The 25,040-nt window shown below is 42.1% G+C and overlaps 3 protein-coding genes and 1 non-coding gene across 7 annotated transcripts in view; 3 read left to right on the plus strand and 1 right to left on the minus strand.

Moving 5' to 3' along the window:
- Positions 1-3,845, minus strand: part of RABGAP1 (RAB GTPase activating protein 1) — a 71,298-nt gene extending 67,453 nt beyond the window's left edge. The window contains exons 1-2 of one of the 2 annotated variants that reach the window (XM_085076718.1): positions 3,340-3,845; positions 2,681-2,808 (exon numbers count right to left, since the gene is read on the minus strand). The gene's annotated coding sequence lies outside the window, so the exon portion shown is untranslated. Of the gene's footprint in view, positions 1-2,680; positions 2,823-3,339 lie in introns of those variants that run through there. The other variant, XM_085076721.1, reaches the window with a different exon arrangement.
- On the plus strand, positions 85-3,396 carry ZBTB6 (zinc finger and BTB domain containing 6). The gene has a single exon (XM_085076728.1). The coding sequence runs from the start codon at positions 239-241 to the stop codon at positions 1,520-1,522; it is 1,284 nt and encodes a 427-aa protein (XP_084932854.1). The 5' UTR covers positions 85-238; the 3' UTR covers positions 1,523-3,396.
- Positions 3,846-4,031: 186 nt separating the features above from the next.
- Positions 4,032-25,040, plus strand: part of RC3H2 (ring finger and CCCH-type domains 2) — a 30,947-nt gene continuing 9,938 nt past the window's right edge. The window contains exons 1-20 of one of the 3 annotated variants that reach the window (XM_085076731.1): positions 4,032-4,176; positions 10,973-11,269; positions 12,635-12,752; positions 13,205-13,438; positions 14,286-14,461; positions 14,954-15,154; positions 15,530-15,662; positions 15,908-16,026; positions 16,395-16,507; positions 17,096-17,404; positions 17,993-18,207; positions 19,149-19,576; positions 19,997-20,167; positions 21,276-21,431; positions 21,705-21,918; positions 22,077-22,161; positions 22,679-22,760; positions 23,161-23,295; positions 23,842-23,949; positions 24,354-24,502. In XM_085076731.1, coding sequence (XP_084932857.1) covers positions 11,039-11,269; positions 12,635-12,752; positions 13,205-13,438; positions 14,286-14,461; positions 14,954-15,154; positions 15,530-15,662; positions 15,908-16,026; positions 16,395-16,507; positions 17,096-17,404; positions 17,993-18,207; positions 19,149-19,576; positions 19,997-20,167; positions 21,276-21,431; positions 21,705-21,918; positions 22,077-22,161; positions 22,679-22,760; positions 23,161-23,295; positions 23,842-23,949; positions 24,354-24,502 — 3,377 coding nt within the window. In that variant the 5' untranslated portion in view covers positions 4,032-4,176; positions 10,973-11,038. Of the gene's footprint in view, positions 4,177-4,355; positions 4,507-10,972; positions 11,270-12,634; positions 12,753-13,204; positions 13,439-14,285; positions 14,462-14,953; positions 15,155-15,529; positions 15,663-15,907; positions 16,027-16,394; positions 16,508-17,095; positions 17,405-17,992; positions 18,208-19,148; positions 19,577-19,996; positions 20,168-21,275; positions 21,432-21,704; positions 21,919-22,076; positions 22,162-22,678; positions 22,761-23,160; positions 23,296-23,841; positions 23,950-24,353; positions 24,503-25,040 lie in introns of those variants that run through there. The other 2 variants (XM_085076735.1, XM_085076732.1) reach the window with 2 other exon arrangements.
- On the plus strand, positions 15,326-15,441 carry LOC146429774 (small nucleolar RNA SNORD90). The gene has a single exon (XR_014855513.1). It is a non-coding gene; the product is annotated as a small nucleolar RNA SNORD90 (small nucleolar RNA).

Raw genomic sequence — 25,040 nt, forward strand, 5'->3', positions numbered from 1 at the left:
TCATTTCCACCGCGGTCACGGCGCGCCGGGGGCGGGCGGGCGAGCGGGCGGAAGGGGCGGGCGGGGAAGCGGTTCCGGGGCGCTGCGGCACCGGCTGCGGGGAGCGGCCGGTGAGCGGGGCGGAGCGGGAGCGCGGAGGGCGGCGGGCGGCCCGTGAAGCCCGGGACAGCGGGTCCTGCCGGCGGTGGGGGTGAGCTGCGCCCGGCGAGACGCTCCGGCCGTGCCCGCGGGTTCCGCCATGGCGGCGGACTCGGAGGTGCTGCACTTCCAGTTCGAGCAGCAGGGCGATGCCGTGCTGCAAAAGATGAACCTCCTGCGGCAGCAGAACCTCTTCTGCGACGTGTCCATCTACATCAACGACACGGAGTTCCAGGGGCACAAGGTGATCTTCGCCGCCTGCTCCACCTTCATGCGGGATCAGTTCCTGCTCAACCAGTCCAGGCAGGTGCGGATCACCATCCTGCAGAGCGCCGAGGTGGGCAGGAAGCTGCTGCTGTCCTGCTACACGGGCGCGCTGGAAGTCAAGAAGAAGGAGCTGCTGAAGTACCTGACGGCCGCGAGTTACCTGCAAATGGTTCACATTGTGGAGAAGTGCACGGAGGCTTTGTCCAAGTACTTGGAGATCGATGCTTCCATGGAGAGCGGTACCCAGGCTGCTGAGGGGTGTCACTCCTCGGATGCTGAACTGAGGAGTGGGGATGAGGTTTTAGATAAAGATTGTGAAATAATTGAGATCTCTGAAGACAGCCCAGAGAATGAAGAATACCCCGTGAAACAAGAGGATGGGGATGGCCCACACCCTGCAGCACAGAGCTTGGTGTCGGAAAGGAAGGACACAAGATCCCCAGAAATATCAACAGTAGAAATCGGCTATAAAGATGATGAAATCTGTATCTTCAGAATGGATTCCATGAATGTGGCAAATGCAGAAAATGATCATTTTCCTCAGCCTTGCACTTCCTCTAAAACAAGTTTATATTTCCCAGAAACCCAGCACTCCTTGATAAACTCTACAGTTGAAAGCAGAAATACAGAAACATCAGGAAATCACTTTCAGCCTTTTGTCGGTGACAATCCAGAAGGAACTTCTAGTGGGGTGAATGGTTTCCAGAGCCTGGAGGACTCTGGCAGCTCATGGCGGCACCAGTGTCCAAAGTGTCCGAGGGGCTTTCTGCACCTCGAGAACTATCTCAGACATCTGAAAATGCACAAACTCTTCCTGTGTTTACAATGTGGCAAAACCTTTACGCAAAAAAAGAATCTCAACAGGCACATCCGGGGGCACATGGGGATCCGGCCCTTCCAGTGCATGGTGTGCCTGAAGACCTTCACTGCCAAGAGCACGCTGCAGGATCACCTCAACATCCACAGTGGGGACAGGCCCTACAAGTGCCACTGCTGCGACATGGACTTTAAGCACAAGTCTGCTCTTAAAAAGCATTTGACTTCTGTTCATGGGAGGAGCAGCAGTGAAAAACCAAACCTGAACAGTATTACAAAAGTTAAAATAGACTATGATTGATAGCTGGGCAATTGTGGAGTCAGACTCCACAAAAAGCTCCTGGCTAGTGAAATTCTAGATGCAATTCTAGTTCCAGATCCCCATGTAATGGAGAGAAGCACAAACAGGTGGCTGGTGATCCAGGACTGGCCTTGGAGCAGGAAACCTGCCTGCTCTGTTAAGGTTGCTATTGCTGTCAGCGGGAAAAGGTGTTTGCTAGTTGAAAGCAAACTGCAAAATACAGGAAATTATTTCATGCTTCTCTTCTGTTATTGTGAGCATATCCTGGTCCCCCAATGATGTTTTATATTTCTTGTTTCAAGAGCAGGCACTGCTGACTTTCAGACTATTACTGATACTGCAATAAGCTGAAGCCTGAGCCATGGTGTTTGCAACAACAGCTGAGGGAAGGGGGTGTTTGTATTTATTCAGTGAGTCAGTTATTCCCATCCAGTTCATGGGTCATTCATGGTTAAATCATCTCCTTTCTTACCCAAACTTTGCTAGATCTTCCAACAGAATGAAGGTGTATTTTCATACTCAAGTCAGTGATGTTTAAGGACACACAACAAACAAAAACTAATCAAAGAAGCTTTCAAATTGCCTCTTGCAAATAGAGAAATGGAAAAAGACAAAGAAACAAATAGTATTGCCTTGCAGTTCATTTGTAACTGGATAGTCAGTCCCATGAAAAGGACTTGCTTTTAGTTTTATTAAGTTCTGAATTTTTATAAACTTCTTTCTTTTAATAGTGGGGGTTTTTTCTGTCATACCAATGTTTTGCACCTGCATTTGATAAGTTTAGTCTTGTTTGTTGCATCATAACATTTGCCTTCATTTTTTTACAGATTTTAGCTATATGCACTCATGAAATTGAGCTGTGTGCTGTTGGATAATCACAGTTTCAATGCTAATTTTGAAAAACAATAATTTCTGTCTGACTAGCAATGGCTTAGGCATAGAGGTCTCATACTCTGATTCTGTGACACAGTAACACAGTAATGATGTGTGTTTGCAGAAGTGTGTTTGTGCTTTGTCAAAGTTCATTTTAGTTTCATCGCGACCATCGAGTGCCCTGTGATGCAGAGTTCGTGTCTTTGGCTGGTACATGTTTCTCCCACTTAATGTGATATGAATAAAGAGTAATTTCAGTTGTTAATATGAGATAACGATACTTACAGTTAGCAAAAAGCAGTAGTTCTTACTCCTATCTGTATCACACTTTCTTTCAAGATTCAGAAGTGCTGTTACAAGTTCATGCTCTGAGTCCAGAAGTCTGGTCCAAATGCTTCAGAATCTGGCTGTCTCTAAAATACAAGACAATAGTTTTTAATGTTAGTTCACTTTCCTTCCCTGTGTCTTTGAGTGCACCAGCCCATTTGGGGTTCTACTGATCAGCTACATGATGGGTTGGGTGTGTACAATGTCTACTGTGCACTTTCCTGTTACTACTTGCTACAGGCATGGTCAGGTGTACTTGTGGGTATTTCCCTCATGAGCACTTCCCTGTGTGCCAAAGGGGAAACAGGCTGATCTTTTGAAGTGCGTCTTTTGTGGGAGCAGATTCCGAGTTATTTTGGTCGTGCATGTAAACACGAGAGGGAGTTGTGTTGTGTGACAGGCCACCAGCATGTTCTGTTCAGTGGCTGCAGTGTCTCGGTAAGCTTTGTGAACAAACCCTGGTCTTGTGCACATCTTCACGTTAGAGGTGTTTCCTCTCCCCTGTCCCTACATGTAACCATGTCCCGTCATAACACAATAAACGAAATGCAAACAAGGCGTTGTGCCAGAAACACATCAACATTTTTTCTGACCGCAGTTAATAATTCTGTGCGTACCTTAACAGTTAGTATTTTGGCTTGCTGTGTTGAGTAAACAAGATGTTGTAAACCAAACACGGTGTTCCAGTGGCGCTCATTTAGTAACGCGTTTTTCGGTCCTTCAGAGGGGTCTGTCCGACCCACTCGGGCCATGAATCCTTCCCGCTCGGGAGTCACAGCTCTGCACCGCCGTGACCTGGGCTAAGGCTGGGTTATCTCGGTGACCGGAGGAGCGGGTGCAGCTGCCGGGTGTTGCTCGGGGGATGCCGTGCTGGGCCAGCAGCTCCTCACAGCTCGCCGGGCCTGAGGCGGCGCCGGACAGCCGACAGAGCCGGACCGCGCTTCGAACCCCCTCCTCCTGCTCTGAGCCAGCAGTAATAGTGTCATCGACTACAATTTAGAGCGACAATAAATAATCGGCGCTAGCGGCGAAAGTTATCCATTAAAATTCAAAAGGACAGTAAACAGTTGGCGCTGAGGCGAACGCTGCGCACCGAGGAACGGCTGAGGCGGCACTGAGGGAGGAGCGCCACAAGAGGGCGCGGGCGGCGGCGGGCGCCGCTCTGTCACGCCGTCTCTATGACCCCCGCTTCCCCCTGGCGGCGGCGGGCGCATCTGTACCGCCGTCTCTATGGTAACTCCCTCCCTCCCTCCCTGCGCGCGGTCACGTGCGGCGGGCGGCGCGCGGGTCTCGCGAGAGCGGCGCGCGGGGCGTGGCGGCGGTGCCGCTGTCAGCGCGATGAGGCGGCGCCGCCGGGGCTCCCGCCGCTGCCTCCGCCGGGCCGCGCGCCCGCCCCATGGCGCCTGAGGCCGGCACCGCCCGACCGCGCTCCGGCCGCCGCCCCCGCCCCGCAGGTACGGACCGCACCGCACCGCACCGCACCGCACCGCGCCGCGCCGCTCGGACCCGGCTGGGCGGAGGCGGCCGCCGCGGGGGACGCGCTGACCCGCCGGGGCCCCGCCCGCCCCCCCCCCATCACCCACCCCGGTCCTTCCTCCGCCTCCCCGCGCTGCGGGAGCCGGACGGGAGCGGCGTCGGGCTGAGCCCGTCCGGTGCGGCCCGTCGGGGACCGCGGGGGTGTCGGCGCCCGGCGGGCCCCGCCAGGCCGCGAGGCCGGCCCGGGGACCCGGGCAGCCATTTGGTGGCGGCTCCGAAATGACGGCGGGAGCAGGGCCGGGCAGCGGGTGCGAGAGCGGGAAGCCAGGGCCGGGCCCGGGAGCGGGAGCCGGGCCCAGGAACGGGAGCTGGGCCCTGGAGCGGCAGCCGGGCCTGGTGCGGGAGCGGGGCCGGGCTCGGGTGCGGCTGACAGCGGCCTGCGGACGGGCGAAGCCGCAGAGGGACCCGCGGGGCCGCCCCGCGTTCCCGGCACCGGCGAACGGAGGCAGGAGCTCCCGGTCGTCTCCCCGGCAGCCCCCGGGGAGCCGCAGCAGCGGGCAGTCCGTGCTGAGGTGTCCCCTGGCACGGGGAGAATCGCACCGGAGCCATGAGTGTTCCCACTCTGGAACACTCACGGAACTGTGCGTTGGGATAATAGTGGAGGAGAGTCGTGGTGGGAGACAGGCCCTGGGGCTGCACCCACTGTCTCACGTTTTTAAGTGTCTTAAACAAAAAAAAAACCCAAAACAAGTGAGCAGGAAAAGCGTGTCCCGGTTCTGCTGATGCTCGAGGTGCACGGAGGGTTTCCAGTTAAGTGTAGGACTCAGCACAAAGCATAGGAAGGGCAGCAGAGTGGTGGGAGAGTGATGAGTTTTCAGTTCATCCAGGGTTCAGATGGGAATGGTATGGGTCTGTAATGAGAGAAAATAATTACAAAGTTTAGACAGGCAACGAGGAGAATTTTTGATTTAGGGCTGTTTCACTTCCATGCAAACTTAGAATTTTGTTTGGGGGTAATTGTAGTTCCTGTAGCTTCTCTTGTGGTTGTTCTCTCACGGCCATTATAGCTACATCATAATAATGAAGCTAAAATTAAAAACAGCCCTTTGGATTACAAGGGTGTAAATTCGCAATTGTGGCAGAAGAAATCTAATTTCAAGTGAGAACCAACTAGTACAGCTGTAAATCTTCTGAATCAAAATACTATTTTTTGACCTTTTTTCTGTCCTGAACATATGTGGAAATACTAGAAATTGAAACTTCAGTTGCTGGTATAAGTATTATTCTATGAAACACCGAATTCCTAACTTTTGTCGTGAATCATTTTCCCAAGACCTTCATGCCATTTTAGTGAACTTTTTCTTGTTTCTGCATTGGAAGCAAAACTTTCCCCCAGAAATGGTGTTTTTATTAATTTGTGTTTCTGTCTTGTTTGAGGTTGTGGCCTTTTATCTCAAAAATACTAAATTCCAACACATTTTAGCGTCAGTGCTTTAGGTATCCTAAAGTGAACTAGTCTTGAGTGTCTATCTCATTTACTTAAGGCTTTGTTGCTTTACAAGAGATAAAATATTTACAATATCCAGAGGGTGATAGCTAGTAGCATTTGTTAGGAGTATGTTACATTTCATTTGGTGATACTTTCCCATCTCTCCATGGGATGAATGCGCAGGGTCTCTCCTTACAGACTGGACAACCTAAGGAAAGGAAAAAAAATATATATCCATGGGCATCTCAAGTCATACTGTACAGCCTTTAAAAAGGCTTTCCAGCTCCTGTAGAGCTGTCTGTTTTCTTGCCAACATCTCAGAACAGAATTAGTATTTCATTAAACTGTTTTAAAAATATTAGAATACAGAATTTCTCATCTAGAAATGTATGGTTTACACATGGAGGTCATGTTAAAAAAAAAAAAAAAAAAAAAGCTTGGAGAAGTGAACCATACATGGGAGTACTTATTCCCTGAAAATATTTCCGAAGGGTAAGGAGTTCTACACTGTATCTCTCTTTGAAGTAACTGTATCAAAGTAGATCTGCTTAGAAATAGATTGCCTTTCTCTGCGGAGAGAGTTCAACTGATTTGGGTGGCAAGGAAAATTTTTCATTTATTTGCCCTTCAGTTAGTCCCGAAAAGTCAATACTGTTACAGAAGCTGAGTTGGTATCAGGCTGGTGGCAAGGACAGGCTCTCCTTTCAGGGACACCTATGAAACGCAAGGAAAAACACCCAGTGGCATTACATAAGTATTTAGGAAACTTTTAAAATCTACTAACATGATTTGTGGGAGCAAGGCTTGAATAGGGAGGAGCAGGTGTGAACTGCTGAGGATACACCGACTGTGGTGTTGGTCTGGGGGGAGATAACCCTGAATTGAGTGAACTTTGGCAGTCACTGAGCAGCCACAACCATAAATTTGTCTTGTACCCCTGTTGATAGGAATTACTCTCCAGTCGCATGTTTTAAGGCGACAGAGGCAATTTAAGCGTTGATTTTTTGATGAGATAACAAGTGAATCCCGTAGGCATTTTGGCAAAACGTAGTCTGGGTACATGTAAATGTTCAGATCTATATTTAGGACACAAGGAAATGGAATGAAGCTATCAGGGAAGTTCAGGCTGGACATTGGTCAAAGGCTCTTCCTCAGAGGGTGGCCAGGCACTGGAACAGGCTCCACTGATTTTAGTATGTCCCCAGGGTTTCTGTTGGTGACTTTTCTGGAACTTGAATTGGGCTGCAGGTAGTCACAAGAGCATTGATGTTCACTGAAAGAATTGTGTTGAAATACTATATTTAATGGTCATTGAAGACTTTACATATAGAATTTTCACGTGATGTAAAGAGGTTTGCACGTGACAGATATTATGGAGTGTAGAAATAAGCAAGTCTGCTCTGTTAAGAGGATTTATTTTAATTTCAAGCCATCGTAGTTGAATGATGCAAAGCTGTTATGGGGATGGCCCTTCCCTAAGCCTTTAACAAAGCCAGTTTTTTAGATCTGTAGATCATGGCTGTTGAAGAGGAATGAATAAAAGATTCTAGCCCTTCCAGAGAATATGTTAATACTGATAATTTGATTGTGTGGATATGTAAGTTTTTGACCCAGCCAGGATACTTTCAGAACTACATAACTTAGGAAGGAAAGCTTGAAAAAGCTGCCTCCTTGTAGTGCAAACCAGCCATTAATCTGCATAAATGAAAAATTTTAATGGAGATCACTTTAAAAAAGAAAAGGAAATACCATGATCTCTGCAGTCAGCATTAAGAACAAATCAATATCAAGGACTCTTTAATTTAGTGATTAAAAATCAATTGAATTATAAAATTTAGGCTTAAATCCACAATAAAATTGAAATTGAACCTCAGTTGTGAAAATGCCATGTAATTTCACAAGTTTCCCAAGTGTTTTTCCTCATCTGTAGAGAAGACTTCCCTTTGTTCAGCACTGACAGAATTATTCCATGTCTCATTCTCACCCAAGCTCTGCTTATTTGTCTTTGCCTGTGGCCCACAAGGGACCTGATGGAGTCAGCTGAGAAGAGCAGAGCTGATGCTGTGGGGAAACTGAGTTAAGCCTTCAGGCCTTTCTTTGATAAGGGGTGAAACTTGCCTATCCCGCATTTTGGCAAATGCCCTGACTGGGCAGTGTGGGAGAGGAACAAACTAACAGAACAGTATGATCACCCAAGCTTGGTTTCTTTGGGAAACCAGAATTAAATTATATTTGTCATGTTGAGAGGTTTTTGAGATTATTTGTAGAGAATGTCTTGGGATTAGGTAGCTAAAAGTTAATATAAAATTAGAACACCTAAATCTTACAACTTCCATCATTTGTCGGTGGTACAGCTGTTTGAGGAAGGTTTTGAGGTTCTGTATGTCTCCACTTCCACCCCACCTTTCGATTTCGTCAGATGTTCTGGTCTAAAATGAGAAAATCTGTTGATTATCATTGTTACTCTGATCCATTGCAGCCATTACTGCAACAGGAAAATACTACTGTAACTTGTATGTTTGGCCAGTTTCTGTATCAGCCATTTCTTTGGGATTTTTTTTGCAGGGTGCCAGGGAAAAGGAGTCATGTGTGTGTGTAAAGATAGGTAACATGTCTGCCAGAATGAACAGACAGACTAAGGATAATTGTTCTAATGGAGTGTACTGCCTGTTAAAATCTAAAGGATTTCTAGTTTACCTTCTTTTTTTTGCTTTCCCCCTTGTGTTTGCTCAGTTTAGAGTGCTGGAGCAATTTGTTCTTCAAGAGGACATCCCTGAAATACATTGTTTCTGACAAGGAGCAAGAATCTATTAAACATTTGGTTTTTGCTTTTTGTAGAAGTTGACATGGTAATTAGGAGATATGAGATTGTTTTCCTACGCACTGGGTTGCAAGAGTGGCAGGAGAGCTGGCAGGCTCAATAAAGTATGGAAATTCCTCCCTGTATGGCTGCTTGAAGTTTTGGGAGTCGAGAGCTTTTCCCAGCTGTTTGCTGACTTAATTAGATTTTTTTTTTTCCTGTCAAGAAATCTGAAGGTCAACACATGCTTAGTAGAATCTGTCATTTGGGATGATTAAACACCCAGGGATAGGTCTTTAAAAACTGGTGGTGTACACTTGAAGAATCTGTTGTGTTCATTTCAGTGCTGGTCGGGAAAACAGCTGTATTTTAAAAGCTCGTGAACAGAGAGGTGATTTCTTGCAAGTCTCTGAAGCACCTGAGGAAACCAAACATGGATATTGTCTCAGAGCAGAGATCCCTGCGTTGGAGATAATTAATGAGCAGCTCCAGTGGACATGGAGATGTTTATTAGGAGCTCATTAGTGCCATACCAGCAGTTGAGCTCTGTGTACCACTGTCTTCTTAAACTTCCCTGTGTGAGTCATGACAGCCACACACGTCCCAGAATGGTCTAGTTTGCGCTGTTACCTGTGTCTTGCAGTCAGACAGCTGAAAAAGCACCACTATCAAGCCCTAGGTCAGCAGTAATGTTGGTGTTGGTATCTTCATGTTTCTGGTAATGCTGCAAAAAGCTTTAAGGAAAGTGCTTACTGCCAGGTTTTGCAGTTCTGTGCATCTCTTGTCCTGCCGTTTTGGAAGGGAAGCAGGTGTGCTAAAGGAAATGGTGGGATTCTTTATGGAGGAATCAAGAATCTTTCTAGGCATGTTGGCTCACTGTTTGGTTTTGCTCTTATTTGTTTTGCTTTTAAATTTCCTTGGTTAAAAGATACATGTAGCAATAACATGTTAAAGATGACTGGGTTTGTTCATCCCTACTAGAATTTTGATTGTGCCTTCACAGAAGCTGGATGAAAATCTTATTTGCCCAATACATGGGAATTGTCTGGCTTATGTTGACAGTGTAACCTCATCAGTTTGGTTTTGAGAGGTTCAACTTTCAGTTTGGTGTGTTTTACTATGGGAATTCATTTGGGGCAAAAATTACTGCACAATATTGAAAACCTCGCTGAGATAAGGACATCTTGTACAAGTATCCTGTTACTTAAAGGGCACTGAATGTTCATAGTACTAAATAGAATTTCTAAACAGATGGTCATAATTAACATAAAATGCATCCACAGATAAGAGTCTATTTGGTGTTCATTGAAAGTAATTCTTCCAATGGTCTGATACTTTAGCATTAATTAAACCATAGCACAGCCAGCATTGGAATTGCAGTAAGGAGTTCCTGAATCCAAACACAGAGGGGAGATCTCAGCTTCCTCACAACAATTACCTTTTTTCTGTCATCACAGTAAAAAAAAATAGAATGCCAAACATGTAATTGAAACATTTGTGTGTTTGCATTTGTAACAAGCTTGTTCATAGCCTTGAAGTGACCTAACTGGTCTGTGGGTTGCCTAGAGAGCCAACACGGTGGCACATCACAGCCCAGGGTGGGGCTGTTCCCTCCGGGGTGGAGCTCTGAATGTCAATCGTGATGACAGAAGCTTGAATGAGAACTGTTTCGATGAACTTCTTAGGCCTGGTACCTTTCTCAGGAATGTGACACATGATATATAAAACAACAATCTCCACAAAGCCGTAGTTTCTTTTAAATACACTTACGTAAACAATTTGTTTGGAACTGCTGCACAGAGTGAGATGTTTCAAGAGACAAGGAAGCCAACTGAAGTAATTGCTTGCCTTGTCATGAGTTTTGTCCTAAATACCTGGATTTTACATATATCAAAGATTTTCTTGCTCTGAGTTCATGGAAATAGCTGTGTGTAAGGTGGAGACATGAAAAGCAAAATTGAACCCAGCAATCTTTGCCCTTGAGTGCTCCACTTCTTGAAAGAAAAGGTGGAAGTAACATGAGAATTGTAAAATGAAAAACTAGTCTCTCAATCTTTTATTGTTTTCTAACGATTCTTGATTTTTGTTAGTTAATTTGTATTTTACAGAAAGAGAAAATGTGTTTTAAAATGAGCAAAGCTGCCTTTAGATAGGTGTCTGAGTAAATCTGAAGATGTGCAGAAGGAAGGCATGATTCTACTTCACTTCAAATGAAAATAACATTTTAACACCCCACCTCCCCCCCAAAAAAAGGACTTTAATGCCATTTATTGTGAATAAGTTAAATTTATGGTAGTCTGGTTAATTTGGTCTGTGAGCCTTTTTTGGTACAATTGTTTAACTCAGAGCTGGGGTTTTCGAGCACTTCAGCATAAGGATTTAGTTTTATTCTGTGTCATATTGAAATTGTGGTCTGTTTTTTTAATTAAAAATCATTCTAAATTGCCAGAAAGCATGTTTTAAATACTCTGTTATTCACTTACAGCTGCCAAAACATAGTACAGTGAAATAATGGTCTGCTAGCCTGCTAAACAAGTGTCCAGCTTCCACAATGCCTGTGCAGGCAGCTCAGTGGACAGAATTTCTGTCCTGCCCAATCTGCTACAACGAGTTTGATGAGAATGTGCACAAACCCATCAGCTTAGGTTGCTCTCACACCGTGTGCAAGACCTGCCTGAACAAGCTCCATCGCAAGGCATGTCCTTTTGACCAGACTGCCATCAACACGGACATCGATGTGCTTCCCGTCAACTTTGCACTCCTCCAGCTGGTTGGAGCCCAGGTATGGTTGAAGCAGCTCTTTGTTTTGCCCCTTGGTGTTGTTACCATTTCCGTGCCAGTTGCAGTACATGTGCTGCTCTTTCTTCCTCATTTTAGCCCAAATATATGGTCAGGCTTAACTTCGGACTATCTGGGAGTCCATACATGCTGTAAAAGCAACTGCACCATTTCAGGACTCATAAAATGAAAACATGTTCTAATTGTAACCTGAATTCTGATTTTAAAAGGCTCTTGAACTGTGACTGGAGGAAAATCCCCATTGGGAAACAGGCAATTATCTGTCCCAGTTGTCAGTAGAATGAGTGAACCTGCAGATTGCACTTGTTCATCGTAGCCTTGTGAGAAATCTCCTTTCTAAATGTCACGTGTTTGGAAGTGGCTGTTTAACCAAGTTCCAGAAGTGTGTGTGTGTGTGTATAATTTTTTTTAAAATATGCCTGATGATGGCTTTTCAGTTGCGTTTGCAGACACTGGCTAATCAGGCCAGGAATGTTCCCTGCGCTGTCTCGTAGCAGTGGCAAAACAGTGATTATATAATCAGCACTGCGCTTTATGGAGACTAAATAAGTCTGTTCCCCTTATGCTGATTCATGTGCTTTTTCATGGTATTCTCTCTCTAACACCTTGGTGATGCAGTAAGATTTTTTTTCCTTTGTTTTTTAATGTCCTGTCACATGCCTTGACACAGCTATTGGTAATAACACTACGTCAGAGTGGTTTTGTTTCTCAAGTTCACGTGTTCCTTTCATTTTTTTAATGTGTCAGATCACTGCCTTGATCTTACAACATTTATGTTCATGGTCTCCTAACTTCTTGCGATGTATTTCAAACAATTAATTTATTATGACTAACACTCCCTCCGTTTTCCTTATCTGACCTTGTTACTCGGAGTTTTTTTCCACCAAGTTAAGTTTCCTACTTCTTCTCTTGGAAGATTTCATCATGCCCAAATGATGCTTAAATTATTTTTTAACTTTGTTTTACTATATTCTTGCCAGTCAGTTTTGTCCTGTAACTTCCTTTGTGTGTCTGTAATAAATCATGGTGATCTGGTATACTGATCAACCTTTCAGATCTTGTGTTCTTCATCTTTCAGACCTTGGTTGTTGTTTTCTACCCTACTTCTGTTTTTCAAGTGTTGAGTAATAACAAAACCCCATCTTTCATCACTCTATTCCTTATCTTGGACCCTTCTTGTTGTTCCTTGTGCTATGTACATGCCCTGGGTGGGTGCTGTGTTTCTGTGCTCTCAGAGCAGTGCACATCTGCAGTGTTATGTAATTAATGGTGATGTGGGTACCATCAGAGAGGTCAGCCAGGTGTATGTAATTCTTCTCCCCTTTCCTCCCCCTTGCATTTTTTTTAGGTACCTGATCATCAGACAGTAAAGTTGAGTAATGTAGGAGAGAACAAACATTATGAAGTAGCAAAGAAATGTGTTGAGGATTTGGCACTCTACTTAAAGCCATTAAGTGGAGGGAAAGGTGAGTCTCTACTAACAGTGGAATTTTGATATAGCTTGCTTTTAACAGCGTTGTGTTTTCTGCACTGACTGTAAATGTCAGTGAGATAATACTCTCATTTTTCTAATAAAATTGCCCTTGTGTCTTTAAAAGCTTATTCACACTTGTGACAGTTGTTTGTGGTTTTTTTATTTTAAGTTTACAAAATACTCTATTTAATAATACTGCCTTGGGGCTAACTTTGTACTGAAGCTGAACCTTCCCCAAAGGATGGCTTTGATGTCAGTTTAAGATTTTAATTAAAGTTCTTTTTGATAAAGAATTACACAGAGTTGCCTAATAGAAGGGAATGTACCTGTGACTGATATCCAAGTCCTAGAGAAAGACATACACTGTTAGACTTTTTTTTTTTTGTCTCACTTTGATGAATTTGATCAGAAACACTGCTTTGCCTTTTCTCCCTTTCTCTGAAGGTGTTGCAAGCTTGAATCAGAGTGCACTGAGCCGTCCAATGCAGAGGAAGCTTGTGACACTGGTGAATTGTCAGCTGGTGGAGGAGGAGGGTCGGGTCAGAGCCATGAGGGCAGCTCGGTCACTGGGAGAGAGAACTGTCACAGAACTCATCCTGCAGCACCAAAATCCTCAGCAGCTTTCTGCCAATCTTTGGGCTGCTGTCAGGGCACGAGGGTGCCAGTTTCTAGGACCAGGTAAGGGACATGTAAGATATACAGGTTTTAATATGTAGAATATGTTTAGCTGTACCTTTTCTTAAAAAAAAAAAAATTAATTTCTTCTGTTCAGTCAAAGATGTTCTGCCAGGAAGAAAGGAGAAGTGGGGGAAAAACCCCCAAATAACAGTAAAATCTGCTGGCTTAAAATTTTTGGTTGTTTCCCCTGCCTCTCCATTAAATGTTCTTTGAAATTGGAAGGAAGTAGTTCAAAACCAGAAGAGTCAATAAGCACACGCTGTGCACAGTTGTAGCAGGCTGGTTGTACTGCTGCCTGTAATTGGAATTGAATATCTGTCAATACAATCAACCTAGCTTCAGCTGCAGCATACTTTTGAAATTTATAATAATCACATTTACATCTCTGATAGAAAACAGCAAATTTGTAGTTAAGAATGCTGCTGAAGCAAGCACAGAAACTAGAAGGAAATTCTCTCTTAAAAATGCAAATTGTCCTCTCTTGATTCTGATAGCATTTCAGTCCTGTTCCCATATTTATTTTATACAGTTTCATGGTGTAGCATTGATGAGCTGTCCAAAAGGACAATGGCTACAAGACTGTACAGTGAAGAAAAGTATAAAAGCTGTACTACTGATGTGTTTATCACTGAAAGTTAGTCTCAGCTCTAAGTTTGCAATGCTTAGAGTGATTCTAAATACTTCTAAACTAGCAACTTTCGTTAAAAGTTGCAAAGCTTTTTTTAGTAAAATAAAAAGTAATAAGGAACTAGATGCAAGAGATTCAGATGCTCCTGCTTATCTGTTCAAATTCAATAGTCTTGCTGTTTTCTGGAATATATTTAACTTTCATCTTTGTGTGTTTAAGCTATGCAAGAGGAAGCACTGAAACTTGTATTACTGGCTCTGGAAGATGGCTCTGCACTCTCAAGAAAAGTTCTGGTACTTTTTGTTGTGCAAAGGCTGGAACCAAGATTTCCTCAGGCCTCTAAAACAAGCATTGGTCATGTTGTGCAGCTACTGTATAGAGCATCATGCTTTAAGGTAAAACACCAGTATTTGAGGTTTGTTACTGTGAGCTAGTGCAGCTGCAGAGAACCCAATGTAGGACTGATATCTGTCACCTGTACATGTTAGTATCTTTAACTTTTTTTCTCCTTTTTATTATTTAAGTCATATCTAGAGACTTTCCTGTTTCCTTAAATTAACCTCTCATATTGCTTAGCAAAAACTACTAGTAGAACTAATAATTACTTAACTGTATCTCCTATGACTTAAGCAAATCTGATGGTTTTCCTAGTTGGAAATAGTGAGTTGGTACAGTTCTGCACCTGTGATCCTACAAAAACTTGAAGAGCTGGAATTTCTGCCTATGCACTGCTAGCTGAGTGGGTGAATACATGGAAGAAAACAAAGTATATGCTAAATACACAAAACCAATACATTGGTGGTTTATGCTGTGTAACTGACTTTTTATGATAGACTTGAAGATTTTTTTTGTTAAAGAAGGAATGTTTAACCATTACCATTTATTAGGTCACTAAAAGGGATGAAGATTCTTCTCTGATGCAACTTAAGGAAGAGTTCCGGAGTTACGAGGCTTTGCGGAGAGAACACGATGCCCAAATTGTTCACATTGCCATGGAAGCAGGACTTCGAATATCACCAGAGCAGTGGTCTTCCCTTCTTTATGGAGACTTGGCACATAAATCACACATGCAGTCCATTATTGACAAGGTTTGTCAAAGGGATGGTTTTGGTATCGTTGTCAATTAGTTTTGACTATTAAATGTTACAATAAAAATCAAAGAACTCTATGAATTAACTTTTTGTTCCTAGTCGTATGAAATATTAATTCAAACTAGATTGAAGTTTTTTTCCCTGATGTAGCATATTCATAATATGAAGTACTTTAACTTTCTGGTGTCTTATGATGAAGCTTCATAGGGCAGATTCTGAGTTGAGAAGTAAAATTTCTCTCCACTGATTCTCTTTATATGCCATCTGAAGACACCATATATTGCATTTAGGAACCAATGTCATTAATATCATTTTAAGATTAGTAATTCACAGTTGTAAGATGCAGCACACTAATGCTCCCTTTATTTTCAGCTCCAATCTCCGGAGTCTTTTGCTAAGAGTGTACAAGAGTTGACAATTGTCTTGCAGCGCACAGGGGATCCTGCAAACTTAAACAGGCTGAGGCCTCATTTAGAGCTCCTGGCAAACATAGATCCAAATCCAGGTATGCAAATCAAGCTTTTTAAACTTGTCTTTATATTCTTCATATCTAGCAAAATAAATTACTATGATGATAACCTCCATTCCTGGTTTCAAAATTCCCATTAATTAACATAATAAGCTCTTCTTCAGGGCTCTCCGAGTTCTGTCCTAGTATTTGGTGTTGTAAAGTAATACAGGATTTGCCTCTTATTTATGATACTACTGGAATTACTGACAGAGTGATAATCCTACTTTTCACAATTTTAGATGCAGCATCTCCAACATGGGAGCAGCTGGAAAATGCAATGGTCGCTGTAAAAACTGTGGTCCATGGGCTGGTGGATTTCATCCAGAATTACAGTAGAAAAGGCCATGAAACTCCACAGGTAACCAGATCTGATCATTGCATTATGTCTTAATGTACATTTACTGGGAGATGCAACTTCAAAAATTACTGTTGATTTGAAGTATTTATGGCCTTTCCTGTGGGATAATTGATGACATTGTTATTTACTGCATTCAGATTTTGAGAACCTAACATTTGTGAATATAGAATGCAGCAGAGCTGGCTGTAATGAAATCCATACAAGGGCAACTTAGCCCCTCAACAAGGAATGTCTTTGTTTTTCTGATTAAAAATGCAAAATGTAAAAACCATGGACGTATTTTCTGTGTTTTAAGCCTGTTTTTATGTGAATGTCTGATAGATTGTAAGAGGAATGTCTTGTGGTTTTTGTTTGTTGTTATTTTTCAGCCACAACCAAATAGCAAATACAAAACAAGTATGTGCCGAGACCTTCGACAGCAAGGGGGATGTCCAAGAGGAACAAACTGTACATTTGCTCATTCTCAGGAAGAGCTTGAAAAGTGAGTGTGGGAGACTTTTTGCTTTTTCTTTTTTTCCCCCTCTTTTTAATTTAAATCCAAGTGATCTGCAGAGATTTTTGAAAACATTCTCTTCCATACATTCATTCATTTGGAAGGATTTGTGACTCTCTTGAAGTGGCAATTCTTTATATGAAATTAAACGTACAGCAAGGCAATGTCTACAGACTAATTCCAGTCTTATTTTTTATTTTACCCCATATGAGGTAAAATTTCCTTTCCTGAAACTGAGTCCAAGCTCAGTGTCTCGCAGGGATTAGTTGTATCACCTGCAAGAGAGAATGTCAATTACATTTTAATTCATTAAGGAGTGAACTGAGTTATTGAACAGCATGCAGCTCTGCATTCTTGAAGCTGTTTTCCCCCAAATGCATTTTTGAAGAACTGCAGAATGGATCTTCTAAGAGGAGAAATGATTTTGTGTTCCAATTGTTGAAAATAAGTTTGTAATTTTTTGGTGTCGTGTTCCTCTCAATCCCTTATTTTTGCTAGTTTTGCAAATCTGTTAATCTTCATAATCACTTTTTATATCATCTTGTCTTTTGTGTGTTTGTACATGTGTGTTTGTAGATATCGCTTGAGGAACAAAAAAATCAGTGCAACAGTGAGAACATTCCCCCTGCTAAACAAAGTTGGCGTCAACAGCACCGTCTCAACCACCACAGGAAACGTGATCTCTGTCATAGGAAGCCCTGAGGCAACGGGCAAGATGGTGCCAAGCACTAATGGAATAGCTAACCTGGAAACTGGGGTTCCCCAGCTGATCCCTCGCTGTGCAGACACCTCCCTGAGAGCTCTGGAGAACACCAAGAAGGGAGGAAAGACTGGAGCCAATGGCCAGAATGCTTCTGGGTCCCCCACAGAATCACTTCCTGAGAAGTAGGTGACTTTTGTTTTACACCAAGACAATTAAACAGAACATTTTGCTTTTAGATTGTCATGGAGTTTGTTCTCGGCTTGGTATCTTAGTTAGTGTTGGGTTATTACATAAAAGTAAAATGTTGTGGCGTACATAAATGACATACATATACAACAGTATACATATTGCATACTGTTGGGTTATTACATAGAAATATGTTTTTGCACACAATAAATTGAACTCAAAATTTGACATTTCCTAAAACCAAGAAGGATGCACATAGCGTGTACTTCCTAGAAACCTTCTAGTTTTGGGATTTTCACTTAAAACTTCTCAGATAATTCTGCAGGAAGCACTGAGTCTCTAAACAGCTTTTCAAAGCCTTTGTCTTTACCAGAATACACTTAGGGTATCAAAACATTTATGTCCTGTGTTGAGTTCTCCCAGAAGAAAGTCTAAGATGTAGCATCAGTTTGGGGTATAAAAAACAAAATTCCAGGGGAAATGACAAAGCCTGAATTTCCATGTTAGGTAGGAGTGTACATGAAGAGTTGACTAACTGAAATAAGTGAAGATCTGCTTAATGATTTCTTGGTAATCCTTTTCAGTAAAATTGGTTCTCCACCGAAGACTCCTGTAAGCCAGGCAGCAGCTACCTCAGCTGGTCCTCCTAATATTGGAACAGAAGTTAATTCTGTGCCTCCAAAATCCAGCCCGTTTGTTCCCAGAGTCCCTGTCTACCCTCCACATTCTGATAATGTTCAATATTTCCAAGATCCCAGGACTCAGCTGTCATATGAAGTTCCACAGTACCCACAGACAGGTGAGTGAACACTGAGTCAAAAATAGCTCTGAACTTTTCTCTGGAAAAGCCCAAATGCTGAGAAATAACTTTCATCTCTGTTTTGTCAATGTCTATTTTATTTTTATTAAATATCAGCTGTATCTTCACTTAATGAAATACTAATTTTGTTCATTGCTGGGTATGTGAGTGACTTGCAGTTTGCTCCCAGTGTTGGTGGTTCTTGTCTTTGTGTGCTGTATGTTATGCAGCTTATACCTCAGCCTCAAGAAGAACTTGAACTCAAGGTCTTTCATCTACTTTTTCCTTTGTTAGCATTTAATTGCTTTTGTTTAGGCTTGCTCTTGCTGTGGCCCATCTGTGAGGGTATCCATGAGCAGGATTCAGAGGCATAGCATGCTTCTGCTGGGAGGCTTACACATCTTTGTGCTTTCTCAGAAGTTTTCAAAAGGTTCCAGTTATCTTTTGAGGCTGCACTGTGTGTGTTTATAGTCAAGTGAGCAGCTATGGTTTACAGTACTGAGTCATTCACAAGCTCTCAAAAGGTAGAGCTGTTCAGGCAATACTCTCAAAAGAAAGAATAAGTCAAGTGTGAAATGTTATTTATACACTTCTTATATTTTAGCCATATAGCTTTTTATTTCAGAGAGAACTATTTTAACTTCCTATATAAAGAATTACTTAAGATCCTGTCTTTTCAGTTATATAGTTGCACCATAGTACATAGGAGCAATATTTTCCAAATTGGGTCCAGATGGTGAAGGGCCAGCACTGCATCTGCAAATGCGGTTGTCATACATGAAGTTATATTTAACAGAAACACAGTAGGCTCAGTAAGAGGTTTGTAAAGTGTAACTCCTCATTCTCTAAAGGTACTTATCAATGCTATTTACAGTTTTAGAAGGTGTAAAATTTTGGGTCATTTCTGGTTGCATTAAATATATCTTTTTCCACTTTTTAAGGGTATTATCCACCACCTCCAACAGTACCAGCTGGTGTGGCTCCCTGTGTTCCTCGCTTTGTGAGGTCCAATAACGTTCCAGAATCCTCCCTCCCACCTGCTTCCGTGCCATATGCCGATCATTACAGTACATTTCCCCCTCGAGATCGACTGAATTCTCCTTACCAGCCTCCTCCTCCGCAGCCGTATGGACCAGTTCCCCCTGTCCCCTCTGGAATGTATGCTCCAGTTTATGACAGCAGGCGCATCTGGCGCCCACAGATGTACCCACGAGATGATATTATTAGGAGCAATTCTTTACCTCCCATGGATGTGATGCACTCATCTGTCTATCAGACATCATTACGGGAGAGGTACAACTCTCTGGATGGGTATTACTCTGTGGCTTGTCAACCTCCAAACGAGCAGAGGACTGTGCCTTTACCAAGGGTAAGTGAGAATCAGGAAGGGAAGGCTCTATGCAGAGTTGGTTCTGAAGGTCATTGCTGGAAAGTTGGTAAATAATTAGCGTAGACATGTTTATTACAGTGATCAAGACATGTGACTTGGACGAAGTTCTTGTTTTGTTTTTAACTTTAAAATGGGCTTGTAAAACAGACCACTCTAATCTGCATTAGGACCAGAGCCCCTCTGCCTCTTTAATGCCCAGGCATGTTGCTTGAATTAATTGCATTTTTAAGATTTGAGTTACAATACATGGGCCTACAAATTCTTGTGAAATTCTTCAAGAGATACCAGTGGAGGGTTACAGACCCAAGGAAATTTGGGGGTCCAGGAGTATCCCATGCAAGTATTTTCCTTCTGGTTAGAGTGTGATGGGATATCCAGTCACGTATTTATTCTTTCCAGGAGCCTTGTGGTCATTTGAAGACTGGTTATGATGAGCAGCTGCGGCGGAAGCCAGAGCAATGGGCACAGTACCACACACAGAAAACTCCTCTGGTATCGTCAACCCTTCCTATGGCAACACCATCTCCAACACCACCTTCTCCTCTCTTCAGTGTAGATTTCAGCACAGAGGTGCGAAGCCTAAGAACTTCTTTATTTTCCCTTCCTGTTTCTGTAAGATGCCATTTAATATTTCTAGTAAAGATTTTCTACCTGCCATTTATTGTTCATAAAATTAAATTAATCTACTAGCAAAAGGAAAGTAATATCTAATAATGATGCATTTAATTTGGTATTAAGGTGATGTTAAATATGACTGCAGGAAAAAGGTCAAGATGTGGAGTGATTCAATTCAGCCTCTCTAAAGGAAATTTAATTTCATTGAACTCACTTGGTGACCCTCCAGGTTTTTGTGTAGGGAACAACAGTTGTGTTTTCCATTAAAAAGGACATTCCCTTTGATACTCCAAATGGCTTTGACTTGATGAGTAGCCTGAATTGAGCTACTAGTGCTCATCAAGTCCCAGGAATGCATATCTCTTAAAAGTAGCAAAAGGCATTGGTAGGACATTGTGTACTTCTGTGAAAAGTCCTGTAAAGGAGAATGGGAACTCAAGAAATAGCAATAATGTGCTTTTGAAGAAAAAAAACTTGCAATATTTTTCTCTCTCTCTCTAAATTAGATGCATCCAAGAAACTAGTTTGAAAACCACTGTGCCATGCACTCTTAGCTGTGGTTTGACAGTTTTGTTGGTGATATTTGAGGTGTTAAGAATGATTATTCAGAAAAGATCTTTTAGGTGTACCTGAAGTGCCTTATGGATGCATTCAAGGTGGATCAGGATTTAGTCATTTTCACCCAGTTTGGAGGGTTGTAAGTCGTACTTCTATTTACCACTGGCTAATACATTAAAGGAAAATGCATGGCTTCCTCTCAGTTAAATTACTGTAGGTTTTTGCCTAAAGAAACCTGACACTAACACAGATTCCAATCTCTCATCTTGGCAGGCCAGGCAGTTACTTGTATGGCAAAGTTTGCCCTCTGACAGCTGCCAGAGGCACTGGTTTAAAATTTGACAAAACAGTTTCTGTTGTCTCCAAGTCAAGTCTTGAATATGGCTGGAACTCCTTGATTGACTTTTGAGATAATTTATTTAAATAGCAGTAAATGTTTCTTCTCATTTTTAAACTGAATTCCCTGTTTTTATTATTCATTGCTTATTTATTCCCTTTTCTGTAGTTCTCAGAGAGTGTCAGTGATTTGAGTGGAACTAAATTTGAGGAAGACCATCTCTCTCACTATTCACCGTGGTCTTGTGGCACTATTGGCTCTTGTATAAATGCTATCGACTCAGAGCCCAAGGATGTGATTGCCAATTCCAATGCCGTGTTAATGGTAGGGGTTTTCTGCATGTTCTCTCATTAGTGTGATCATCCTTACATGCTGGAGTGTCTTCTGTTTGGTTAAACCAGCCTTTTTAAAAAAAAAAAAAAAAGTTGATAGCTTCCATTATTAGTATTTTAAAGTAGTTCTGCTCATTTGAAGTTGTTTGAAATATCCTTTCCCAGTTTTGTAAATAGGCAACAATAATGAGAACGTTACTGCGCAGCTGAAGAATGTGCACAACCTCAAATGAGTGCATATATCTCCTGTCTCCTGACCATGCAGGATTTGGACAGCGGGGATGTTAAAAGGAGAGTGCATTTATTTGAAACACAGAGGAGGGCAAAGGAGGAAGATCCTATAATCCCATTCAGTGATGGACCCATCATCTCCAAGTGGGGTGCAATCTCCAGATCATCCCGCACAGGTTATCACACGACAGATCCAATCCAGGCCACTGCTTCCCAAGGAAGTGCTACTAAGCCCATCAGTGTATCAGGTACAAGTACAGGCTCTGTGTGACAATAATTGATCATTCATACTCATTGTGAGCATTTCATCCTCTTCGTGCTTACTGCAGCTGTGAAATGCTAAAGAACATGTATATCCCAGTGAAGAACAGAGAAGATAGTGAATGATATCTTAATTCTTTTACAGATTATGTCCCTTATGTCAATGCTGTTGACTCAAGATGGAGTGCCTATGGCTCAGATTCTGCTTCGTCAGCACGTTATGCAGAACGGTACGGACTCCTTCCCTCTGTTCACAGCCTTTTCTGTAGCTAGGCAGTTCTTCAAAGTCTCAATGTGTGTGTGGGGAATCTGGAATGTCTATTAATAGACATTCTTAATTTTAAAGTAAAAGACTTTTTACCTATCCAGCATAAAGCCTTGGAAAAAACTAGGTTAAACCTGGTGTAGTCTTTAATACTTAATGCAGTTAATAGTGCACAATTACTAGCAGTGTATCCCTTGAGAGACCTATCAAAGAATTGGAGTCAGGTACTGTCAAGTTGTCATGTCAAACTCTTGAGTAGTTTCAGATTTTCTTGCCACATCTTACCCATGTGTAAAATAAGGATATTTGCCTCATGCAATGCCTTGAAGTATTGTGAGCCACAGTGAAGATGAAGAACACATTGTCTTAATCACATCCAGTTTCTGTCCAAAAATCTAACATTGATGGACTAATGAAGTTATAGGGCCTTTGATTTATAGAACTTGTTTTTAATTCCTAGTTTTGCCTTCTTTCATTTAAAGGGACAGGTTCATAGTTACTGATTTGTCTGGTCACAGAAAGCATTCCAGCACTGGAGATCTACTGAGTATTGAATTACAGCAGGTAAGACCAGGTGTTATACTAGAAGGGTTTTTTAGTTTAAAAGAAATTGTTTAGTAATGTGCTTTTAAATAAATTTTCTTGGTGTAGCCTATGGAAAATAGTACAAATGGCAAAATGATTAATAAGGGTTAAAGTAGACACCAGTCCTGCAGCACTTGGTATGCTGCAGTAAGACTGCTAATAGGAACTATTCCACTGGCATCAGGAAGGCCATTTTGGGGAGAAAGTGCTCTATCTGATGTCAGAAGTACAGAAAAAAAAAAAATGCAGTGCATTAAGAGAACACATGGTTCTCCATCTAGCAAGGGAGCTGCGAGTGCTTTTGTGAATGGTTATTTTGCCCTCTGACCACACATGGTTTAGGTGCAGTGGTTGGTAACTGATCTGTTTCTTTCCATAGGCCAAAAGCAACTCCTTACTCCTTCAGAGAGAGGCAAATGCACTTGCCATGCAGCAGAAGTGGAATTCTCTAGATGAAGGCAGTCGTCTTACGTTAAATCTTTTAAGCAAGGAAATTGATTTGAGGAATGGTGAGGTAAAGAAAGGGGTAATTGGGATGAAACAAATCTTTGAGGGTTTCTATATGTATACAGAAGTGCATGAATTTTAGCTAAGAGTTGAAACTTAGTTTTGACACTCCCAAAAAGTACATTCTGTGCAAGTTAAGTCACTGTTGTTGCACTCTTATTTCCCTGAGGCTAGGCAGGTGCACCTGCTATGCTGCTGCTCCAAACATGCATTTGTAAAGTGGGAAGAATGTGACAATCATTTTCATGCAGTCATTAGTTTTTGTCTATTTGTGCATGTTATAAATCTAAGCATTTTGCCAGTGGACTCTGTTCAAATTTCTGCCTCAGTATTCATTTTATCTCTGTTTCAGTACTTTACTGTGATTAGATTTAGCCTTGTATCCTGTGTTGTCTATGCCTGAAGTTCAGTTTGTGTCTAACTAGCTCTTTTGTATTGTAGAAATACTGTGTCCTAGAAATGCATCTTCTGTTTTCCCTTTATCACTCCAGTGTTGTGTGAAGCAGGGGAAAAGCCAACTTGATGTTTAGAGAATGTATTAATTCTTTTTCAGACTGATTATCCTGAAGATTGTGCAGATACGAAGCCAGACCGTGACATTGAATTGGAGCTGTCAGCCCTTGATACAGACGAACCTGATGGGCAAGGTGAACAGATAGAAGTGAGTACAAAAATCTGTGTGTCCAAAGAGGTCACGGGGTTCTTTCATTAGTCTTTATAGATTATGTTGATAGCAAAGCCTTTTAGATTTAGTCATAGTAATGACATCCAGCATTTACCTTATTTACCACTTGGAATCTTGTACTTCTCACTCAGATACCTGGCAGTTAATACCAGTGAAGTTAAAAACAGCTCACAGTTTATACTGCTCTTGTCGTTCACAGCCATTGAATAATTGGCTTTTCCTGTAGTAAAATGTTGTAGATGTTCAAATTATATGACATAAAAATCAGGAGTTTTATGACCATAGTCCCATTTTCATTAGCTTAATATAGTGGAACTTAATAGGAAAATGTAAAGCCAGTAGGGACAGAGTTGATGGGAATTTCTCCTTTTCTCTTGTAGGAGATTCTGGACATACAGCTAGGGATTAGCTCCCAAGAGGATCAGCTGCTCAATGGAACAACTGTAGAGAATGGGCATCTGCTAAAGCAGCACCAGAAAGAATCTATGGAACAGAAGAGACAAAGTTTAGGTGAAGACCTTGTGATTCTGTGAGTGTTAGACAAAACAGCAGTGTCTGCCAGTGTTAGACAAACAGCAGCATCAGAATAGTGGAAGCATGATTGTGTAAGGATGAACTATGTACCTGCTCAGACTTGGATTAGACATCTGCATTGTTGATACATGGTGGAGTGAGAAGAACCTGTTAAGAAATAGAATTAGGTCACAAAGCTGAAAGTCCCAGGCTGGTACCATTGTTCGTATGCATCGTTGTAATTGTACACACTGAAACGTGTCACAGCTGTTCAAAATACCTTTCACAGTCAGTAAGCAAAAAATGCAGAATATTTTTGTAGTTAACAGAAATGAAGAAAAATTTCAAAAGGTTAAATGGCGGACTGTTTGCACAAATCTCCGTGGAGAGGTAGATTTTAAAATACACTATCTTAGGTTTATATGTTCTGTAGTCTTTAATGAGTAAAGCAGCCTTTGAAAATGAGGCAGACTACATTAACATCTCGAGCATACCATTCCAGAGGAAGGTGTTTAGCCTGTTGCTGAAAATGAGTTTATGTCAGTATTTATTTA

The sequence above is a fragment of the Lichenostomus cassidix genome, chromosome 17 (assembly GCF_008360975.1).
Source record: "Lichenostomus cassidix isolate B80296 chromosome 17, HeHo_3.0, whole genome shotgun sequence".
Taxonomy (NCBI): Eukaryota; Metazoa; Chordata; class Aves; order Passeriformes; family Meliphagidae; genus Lichenostomus; species Lichenostomus cassidix.

Bases quoted from the DNA above. Each gene is read 5' to 3' on its own strand.
- ZBTB6 (XM_085076728.1), top strand. From the start codon at position 239: ATGGCGGCGGACTCGGAGGTGCTGCACTTCCAGTTCGAGCAGCAGGGC.